Source organism: Anarrhichthys ocellatus, unplaced genomic scaffold, assembly GCF_004355925.1.
Source record: "Anarrhichthys ocellatus isolate YVR2014 unplaced genomic scaffold, GSC_Weel_1.0 scaffold9, whole genome shotgun sequence".
Lineage (NCBI taxonomy): Eukaryota > Metazoa > Chordata > Actinopteri > Perciformes > Anarhichadidae > Anarrhichthys > Anarrhichthys ocellatus.
Genome location: NW_022280039.1, coordinates 4019794 through 4029522, shown reverse-complemented (window position 1 = coordinate 4029522; position 9729 = coordinate 4019794). Strand labels below are relative to the sequence as shown.

Genomic DNA, 9729 nt, shown 5'->3' with positions numbered 1-9729 from the left:
ATGAAATCCCTGCTGAAATGGGCAAGTGGGGGGTGGAGGGGGGGGGTAGGGTGGGGGGGGGGGCGTGCAGACAAACACAAGCAGGCTGATTATTCCTTTCTATAAATATTCTCAAAGCAACAATTGTCCATTTCAGCAGGGATTTCATTAGACATCCGCAAAGATTAAACAAGCAGAATGAAGGGGAAGGAGAAAAGGGTGGAACAAGAGCAGAGGGGGGAGAGATGGAGGGAGAGAGAGAGAGGGAGAGAGAGAGAGAGAGAGAGGGGGGAACAGAGTGGGTAGAAAAAAGAGCGAAGTGTGGATCACTAAGTGTGAAAAAATAAAAAGAAGGAAATAAAGCAAAGGGCAGAGAGAGAAACGGCAGTATAGGTGTAAAAGGGGCAGGGGAAGAAGAAATTAGATGTAGAGCAGGAAATGATAATCATAGTGCTATTATCTAAAAAAACTACAAAAAGATGTGAGTTAAATGACACAGCTAAAGACAATGGAAGAGGGGGAGGGGGGGACAGAGACATTGTTAGGAGGTTAGCGAAGAGGAAAGAGAGGACGGATGGCAGGCTCATAGGAAACACTGTTTATGTTTACATTAGAGGCAGACAGCACAGAAAGACAAAACGATTCAACATTAAGAGAAGTAACAGGGCGGGTTTGGTGCTTTGTGACATCAATCATTTACTAGACTTGCAAGCAGGTATAGCGAGGTCCGAGCACCGTGAAATAAAGACATGGAGAGAAACACAACTATTATGTTTTCTGCAGTTTGAACAATTTTGGTTATTTCACGTCAGACGTTTCTGTCTCTGTGTTTTTCTTCTGATAACAACTGTGGGGTTGTTGCACTTATTGCTGCTGTCCACTGAAAACCATGGATGTAGTGATTTAGAATGTTTCAGATTAACTTGATTTGGTTTGCTACATGAGCTTAAAAACCCATTGGATTGTCTGAAAAATGCATCGTCTCAAACCTGAAAACAGGACTCACTTCAAAGCTCATGAAGAGTTGAGATTTAGGAGATACATGTTTTTCAAAGGACAACTTTATGTTACACAACACTGTCAATCAAATCTGATCAAATCACGTGGACACAGTGCAGATGAGAGATTAGCAGAGTTTTAGTGTTACTCATACAACACAATATATACTATTAAATTAGGTATTTTTAACTTTTGTTTCCTAGTTTGTCATAAATAAGCAATATATTTAATTTGATGGATAAATGAATTAAAAGAATTCTACACAAAACACTGTCTGTATGAGATGGGGGGAGATGGCCTGTGAGTATGTGTGAATGTTGGGTGGTAAAAGCGAGGGATCGGAGGAGGATAAGGGTGAGATGAGGGTGAGATGAGGGTGAGATGAGGGTGAGATGAGGGTGAGATGAGGGTGAGATGAGGGTGAGATGTCGACGAGGACAGTGGGGTGAAATCCTCACGTCCACGCTGCAGCTTAGACAAAAGAGCTGGCAGAGCAGGAGAGATCACTGAGGACACTCAGCAGAACGATATTATCACTTCCTGCAGAGAGCATGGTAAACAGGGACAGGTTCATACATACTACATGTTGGAGAACAGCGCACATACACACACACACGTCTATGTGCATACTGTACACATGCACACACACCTTTCAGCTTCCCAGGCTCTCTGGGGATAAAAGCAGTAAACAGAGCCCTGTCTATACACACCTTTACAATATCCTATGCATGTTAGTTGATTCACACACACACACACACACACACACACACACACACACACGGAGTCCCTGCAGATCAATGTAGAGTTCTCTGTGGCCCTCCGGGGGACATGGGAAAACACACTCTTTAACTATGCATAAGCAAGAGAACCACCATCACATAAACCTGCTAGTTACTGGGTTGATTTTGTTTGCGTTTATTTTCTCAGAAATTATGTAATATTAATATCCATTCTGGGTCTTAAGAGTAAATATCCCCTTAATGTAAACGATCTTTTAAGAATTGCTTGGCTATGCTACAGTTCCATAATGTCTTTAAGTATACAGTTGTATTTGTTGGTTAAATGAAAAAACAAGATTTCAGTGTTCAATTTAGATTAAATTAGATCCAACAATGAAGAAAACAATTGCTACACTAAGATTTACTCAAATTAAAGGTCTGAAACCGCAGGTCTGATATCAATAGAGATGGTGCTGAAACACAACAATTAATAAAGTTATTGGTGTTTTCTAATGCTATCAAAGCTTTGTTCACATCAGTTATTTGATGTAAGTTCAACACACAACAAAACAGGCCAAAATTATGAAATATTATTTGTTGATGAAAGCATGTGATGGTGCTTTTTTTAAATCAAAAAGACAGAAAATCCACTTTGTATTTGGATTTAGCTCATTATGTGAGATTTATAGACTTTCGAACATGCAGAAAGATCTGGAACCTATACGTTTGTGCACGGATAAGTGTGTTTATCTCTGTTGCCATTTTGCTCTCTGTCTTTCTCAGGGCACCATGTGGTGGTTGTTCATTTATTCATCCCTTCCTTCAGCCTCCCTCCCTGCAGTCCTTCTTTTTCCCTCTGGAAAATACCCCCCCCCCCCCGATCTGAGCATGCATGTGAAATATAGTCCCAATAAAAAGCTATTTTTTTATGCCGATCCCTCTTTCCCTTCTTCCTTCAGCGATTTTAAGACAGAGAGAGAGAGACATGCATTTTCAAAGCATGTTGAGTAAAGCTAACAAAAACCACAAAAAAAAAACTTGCACAGTAGAGGGCAATGGTCAATGGCTTTTTGTAATTCCAATATTCACATGAACATGAGTACATGAGCCTACTAGCCTCTACCCAATATACACTCAGTTGCCTGTTTATTAGGTTCGTCCTGCTAAATGATTGCAGTCTAATACAACAGCACAGCAATAAATCCTGCCTTCATGAAGGTTTTTGTTGAACTGCACTGAGGGTCACCATGAGGGTTGCTTCTGATATTTTGTGAAACCCATTTATATCAATGAGATGTATCTAATAAACTGATAACTGGGTGTATTTTATCATGAACTATTGTAGTTGCCTTTTTGGAGGAAAAGGTTAGAGTGGAGTATTGGGACAAAGCTTCTCTTTTTTTGTGTTCATCCATCCATCCATTCCTCCGTCCACCTGGTCAGTTCCCAGGGAAAGCCACCATCAGGGGCCACCATCAGGGGCCACCTCTTCTCACCGTCATTCACGCCTCTTGTCAAACATACAGGGCTACTGACCCTCTACCTTAAAAAAACACCTGCAACACTGTGGCATCACTTACACTAACAATGAGTCGTTCATTGCAAATAAATGTGTTGATACAGCTGAAAAATTGCGGTAAAATAATTATGTTCCTTAAACTGTCAAATTATAGTAATCAACACTTTGCAGTATGTTAAAAAGATAACGAGAAATGCCATTTTAGCTATAACTGTGTTTTACATGCTAGCACAGAACTGAACAGTTTGTTTTCCTACTTATGACAACAACAGGATATTAAAATGTTTGTATCCAACATTTGAGCTCATCTGCAACCCAAAACCTCTCGTTTGCCTACTTCTTGACCTTTTCTGCTTATATGTTCTCTCCAAACCCCCCCAAGCCCTCCGTCCGTCCGTCCGTCCGTCCCTCTAAGTCTACCCAGACAGTTCTCCCATCATGCCTGTGGCCTCAGATGGCACAGAGGTCACAGTTCAGACCCGAGGCTCTTGATGATTGGCCGCTGTTTTTGGACCCAGCGCAAACTCAGAGTTCATTAGGGATAGATGAGGGAGAGGGGGGGTCTGGGTCTGTGCTTGTGTGTGTTGTGTCAGTGTTTGCTAAGCGAAGGGGGGGGGTGTTCAGACAGGCAGATCACACAAACATACCCACACACCCCTTGAACAAAAACAATACTGTCTCACATCGGCAATTATGCTGGCACATCCAGGCCCGATCTAAAATATTACACAATATCTTTTCCTCCGCAAAGACGGGAAATATTCAGACGGCTACAGCAGGAATATCTAACGAGTGATACGGGTCTTAATCAATCTACCGAGAAAACACTAACTACTACAGTAATTCTTGTTGCAATCATGAGCATCAGCCGACGGTGAGTGTTGGGTGTTCGTGTGACAGAGAGAGTGTGGGGGGGGGGGGGTTGCTCTCCAGACAGATTAGGGGGTCCAGCCACCCATCATATTTTGTCTAGTAGTGTCGTCTGCTGGGACTCATCCGATTACTGAGCCACTCTTAAAACTCTCAAAAACACACACACACAATCTAAAAACAAAGGCATTTACATTCAGCACATATGCAAGTTAAATCTATGCAAATATGAGGAGACAATTATATTCCCACCACCCACATACACTCACACACACACAAACACATAGACACACACACATACACACACACACACAAAAGACACATCAGCATGATGCACTGTCTTCCATTTCGGTTTCTGAACGCAACAGACACAAAGACACTCTAATCCTTACATAATCCCCTTCTGCTACCGAACACCAAACTCTGGTCGTATCAACTCTCTCCCACACACACACACAAGCTTGACTGATCCGAAACTACTTTCAGTTTTTTGTTTCTTATTGGAACCATCTCATTCACATACAAAACTTACTGCATGAGCACAATATGCACTCAAACTAACATTGTCTTCTTGCTCAAGTGCCTTAGGTTTATACTTTTATAACTGAGACATTAAAAACAACTGCTTTATCTCAGCAGGGCCTGTATTTTCCAATGTGCATACAGGACCTGCTAAGACACAATACATTGTCAAGTAATACTAACTTCCCAAACTTTTCCAAAACACTCACTCCTCAGTTCGGCCTTCATGGACACACCAACAGAGACATCTAGTGGTAAGCTCTGGGTCCTACATTAAGGCTGGAACACGACTAAAGAAATGTTCACAGTGGGACAAAGCGGAACCATTTCAGGAAACTATTCATTGCTTCAAGTAAGTTTGTTTTTCTTTTTGTCTGTCTAGTCTGTGAACGGAAAGCCAATAAAAACTGATAGGCTTATAAACTGCTTTCCCATGTATGGGTAGATGAGATGGAAGTGCTCCTATTTATGTTTTTCTGTGCTTTCTCTTTTCTCGTCCGATTCGTCCTTTAGTGATGTCAATCATGAGCGCATTCTGCGCACATAATTACAGCTGCAAAAATGTGTTGATTAATCAGTTAGTGTATCGAAATAAAATTAATCTGAAACAATTTAACTGATTAATCGTTTCAGTCATTTATCAATCTCCCAGCATTCTCTGGTTCCAGCCTTTCCAATGTGATGATTTGCCGCTTTTCTCTGTTTTACATCATTGTACACTGAATATCGTTGCACATTTGAGGACATCGCCTAGACAAATGTAATGGACATTTGTCACTTTTTTGTGACATTTTATAGATCAAACAATTGATAAAGAAAATGATCATCTAGAAGCAGCAATAAAAACAAAGTACAGTTTCATCTGGGAAGGTTCAGACATGATATCAGTATTAATATTAACCCGAGGCTGCAAAGATAATATATTTTAAAAGATTTTGGTCTCCAGTATTAGAGTCATTTATGAGTCTGGTGCGTGCGTATTAATCGGACTCACCTAGTTTGTATGTCAGCACATACAGGACTGTCCAAGGGGTGCCCGGCACTGCCAGCATCTTCCTCCACACTCTCCATGGCCTCATAGCGTCTGCTCCCTGTCCTCCCCTCCTGCTGCCATCTGCCTGTTGGCCCCTCAACGTTTCATCGTCCAGCATAGGGGCCCCCCACACAAACAGTGCAACGCCTGCATATACAAACGTCAGCAGCATAAACATCCAGCTCCATCCGGCCACGTCAATCACAGCCAGCAGCCCACCTCCTGCAAACACAGATCCAGCTTTATAGCCCACGACTTGGGCTGTGTTGCCCAGTCCCAGCTCCCCACGACCTTTCAACAACCCCACCGCGGCCCCGTCTACAGCAATATCCTGGACAGAAGCCAAGGAGTTCATGGCCAACAGGGTTCCTGCTACTCCCCAGATATGTGCTTCTGGAGCCAGGGCAGCACTGGCGAGGCATGTCAGAGCCAGCCCAGACACTGTCCCCACCAGCCAGCGGCGCTTCGTGCCAACCCGGTCCACAAAAGGGGCCCAGAGCACCTTGAGGACCCATGGGAAGTAGAGGATCTTGGTGAAGCCAATGCGGGTTAGGGAATGACCAGCTCCACGCAGGTAGACAGGAAGCAGGGAAGACTGGAGACCATAGGGGATGCCCTGGACAAAGTACAGCAGGCCCAGGAAGACAAGTTTGTCATTCATGATCTACCGCCACAAGAGAGCCTATAACTGAGCAGACACTGCACTGGTCCATAGGTCAGGTCATTGTGTGGATGAAAGGGGAGATCCTCAAATGGACTGGTTGACTCAGATGAACTGATCGACCTGAAATGAAAAGACAAGAGTGTGAGGTTCAGGGTTATTGATGCTGAAATTACGATCGTGTTGAAGACATGGGGTAATTAAAAACTGCCACAGCTCGCGCAAGCAGCCTTAAAATGATGCGTCTGCGCTGCTGTTTTACTGTCCGAGTCTGCCCAGCTCAGTTATCAGTAACGTTAACCCAGCTACCGTTAGCTCCTCAAAGTCAAATGACTAATGGACATAAACGTGTTCAATATAATAGTGACCACGTGTGTTTTCATCTCAATTATATCAGAACACAAACGTGACTTTGCGTCGTTGATATTATGCTAACAGGTACAACAGTTAAAGTTTGGCGACACACTGACAGACTAGCTACCGTTAGCTAGCTAGCCTGCCGTCATGCTAACCTTAGTAGACCAATAGCTTTGAAACACTTGTACACCATGCCAATATTAAAAGGGGTTGTGTTGCAATCCGAAAAATTGTTCCATATATGTTGAGATAAATTAACACCTTGCCTACTGAGATAGAAAGTAGGTTAGCCTAGCGTTGGCTAACCGGGAGAAGGTGCTCCGCTTGTTTATAGTTGGTGTGAATAAGCAATGAGGTGGCCAGGTCCTATGACCGCAATCCCCCTTCTGCAGATGGCAAACAAGAGCTCGTGTCCGTTTTATATTTGTAATGTAAAAGCATGTGCCTGCTTTCTACCATTTAACGACTTTATGAATTGGCAGCAAAAACATATTACCCAACCCTAGGTTCCTTAGTGACATTAAAATATACAATAGATGTAATCTATCACCCACTCTGTGTGAGATTCATTAGTCATTGTGTTTGCCATGTTGTAGTTTCTAAAGTTGTTTTTTGCACTAGATTGAGCCAAAATGTGGTAGCCATCATATATACACACTGTATATTGATGAGTTCTATACCATTAGTAGTATAGCTGGTTGGTTCATGTCTTTCTGGTGCTGTATGTGCATATGCAAAGAATCAAAACTACTCAGACATTCATACAAAAGCCTTTATTTGCAAATTGTCCAAGCACCTTCAAGGGTAGGCCTACTTCTGCTGAATATGATTGGCACATAGAGATCTGTATACATCCATTAGCAGCTGCACTGTGATGAAGGACTTCAGCTTCTCTACCAACACCAGAAATAAGAACCCAATTAGTGAAAAGCCAAGTCTGACCCAAAGCATAGGTTCAGCTTACTACTGTCAGATCTATACTGACATGCAGGTATTGGAATGAAAATATCCGCTGAAGGAGTGCCAATTCCATATTAATCTATGCGCATTGCTGTCAATATCTTCTAAATGTCATGACAGAAAGGAGGAGAGTCTTGTCAGTTTTCCACAAGAGCATATAGTGCACAATATGTGTCAAAAGATTATAGGTGATTTTCCACAGCTGTGCTGGCTGCTGGCTCTTCAGTTGTATGAGCCTTGATCGGCTATTAGTTTTCACTCCCACAGAGAGCGAGCAGAATCTTCTCATAGTCTCCTTTAGTGTCATCCTGAAGAAAAGAAAAAGTCACTGTGCACCATTTCCGGTTGTTTTTTTAAACCATCTGTATATCAATAAAGACCTGACCAATTCTGACATCCAAACAGACTGTAGGATGAGTTTATTGTCATCAGAAGTTTGCTCACCAGAATATCCTTGTAGAGTGTTGTGCCATAGTTTCTCTTGTACTCATCCATGATCTGTTTCATGTCAATTTCAGAGCGGCTCACCATGATGCGTGTCAGGATATTTTTGCGGGTACCTTTACCCTGATGGGCAAAACACATTCAGTCAGGGAAGGCCTTGTGGCAGCTGGCATATAATCCTGCATGCGTTTATTTTGTGTGTAGTAACCTACTTGTACCGTACCTTCATGGCCAAGTTCAGCTTCTCGGCAAAGAACGCAGGCCGGCTTCCAGCACACTTTACTGTGGTTATTTAAAAAAGTGGGTCAAGTTTCAATCAAGTCTGTGCATAAATGAAAGTTAGCGTTGAGGGTTGTGCCTTTACCTAAGGCTGCAAGACAACTTTCAATATCTCCCTTCATCTCCAGATCGATAGCTTTGGCCATGTCCACTTCGCTGTACATAGAGTACCTTTCGAACACTGGAGAGGAAGTAGTGGAAGAGTGTTAGATCTGACAGACAAACATTTATAAAAAAAAAAAAAAAAAAAAAAAAAAAAAAAAAAAAAAAAAAAAAAAATAGATTTTACTGAACACGAGATATAGGCAGCTAACTTTTACGGAGATGATGGGCACTCCTGTTGGTGAGGACCTCAATGAAGATGAAGGAATTACTGCCCTTCCGCCCCTCCCCGGCCTCGTACAGAGCCCTGGCATCGATGTCAACCATCAGATCACAAACTCCTTCAGTCCTGTTAGCCTGTGATGAAGAAAAGCAGAGCAACTTCAGTGCTGAACACAAGACTTTCAGGAAATTATTTTATTGACGAAAAACTAATTTAGTCTGTACACAATAGACAGTAAGGTGACCCCCAACCACGGCATTACACTTCAGTTTACTGAGAGACTCTGTAGCTTTCTTTTATCAAAGATCTATTGCAAATGTAGTGCTGTGAAAGCCTGATTTATAATGGGATTGTATAGTATGAAATAAATTGTCATAGGCAGCATCTTTGTAGTATAAAATATGATCTGGATGTTTATTTCAGTCTCAACATTACAACATGATCTCCATTTTGAGCATGAAAACTAAATGTTGTAAAGGCAACAGCAATACAAGCTAAAAGTTGTTCAATAAATAAGAGTTATATTCTATTGATAATGGAGACAATTAACAGGCTTTAAAATACAGAAGAAAAAGGTTAAATATGAGACCAATTCACCCGCCAGGCTGTTTAAAGCAGACAGTTTCCCATCATTTTATCAAAATGTAGCTATTGACTTTATTTAAAACATAATAGATGTTTAGCATATTGGAGTTTGTGCTGTGTATTGCAAGATTTCCCAAAAAAAAAAAAAAAAAGGCCCAATGTGTAAGGCCCAATGTTAACTTGTGTTGTGGGAGTGAGTTATATATTTTATAATTCACTGTCACTGTAGCTACAGTAGGAAGTGTTATGTTGCCTCAGAACTTAATGCACCCTGGTGTTGTGAATTAGGCATCTGTAGCATACTACACATGTCTTCAAAATCCTGTACAGCATAAAACACACACCACGACATTAACAAGCAAGTGTGGACACACATGTACCTTGCAGAGTTCAAGGAGGGCAGCCCTGAAATCTCCACTAGTGTCACTCATGATGTCAGCCTCCAGGTCCCTCTTGTAATCTTAATGAAGAAATCAC

General features: G+C 41.9%; 2 protein-coding genes across 4 annotated transcripts in view; both read right to left on the bottom strand.

Moving 5' to 3' along the window:
* mfsd3 (major facilitator superfamily domain containing 3) overlaps positions 1–7063 on the bottom strand; it is an 18871-nt gene extending 11808 nt beyond the window's left edge. The window contains exons 1-2 of one of the 3 annotated variants that reach the window (XM_031849278.1): positions 6921–7063; positions 5603–6425 (exon numbers count right to left, since the gene is read on the bottom strand). In XM_031849278.1, the coding sequence (XP_031705138.1) occupies positions 5603–6302 (700 nt within the window). In that variant the 5' untranslated portion in view covers positions 6303–6425; positions 6921–7063. Of the gene's footprint in view, positions 1–5602; positions 6426–6814; positions 6876–6920 lie in introns of those variants that run through there. The other 2 variants (XM_031849279.1, XM_031849280.1) reach the window with 2 other exon arrangements.
* Positions 7064–7417: 354 nt separating this feature from the next.
* The window catches only part of LOC116384611 (annexin A1), a 4330-nt gene continuing 2018 nt past the window's right edge, over positions 7418–9729 (bottom strand). The window contains 7 exon segments of the mRNA XM_075447365.1: positions 7418–7927; positions 8064–8186; positions 8287–8345; positions 8428–8523; positions 8657–8801; positions 9633–9714; positions 9716–9729. The exon segment at positions 9716–9729 is cut by the window's right edge and continues 242 nt beyond it. Coding sequence (XP_075303480.1) covers positions 7868–7927; positions 8064–8186; positions 8287–8345; positions 8428–8523; positions 8657–8801; positions 9633–9714; positions 9716–9729 — 579 coding nt within the window. The 3' untranslated portion in view covers positions 7418–7867.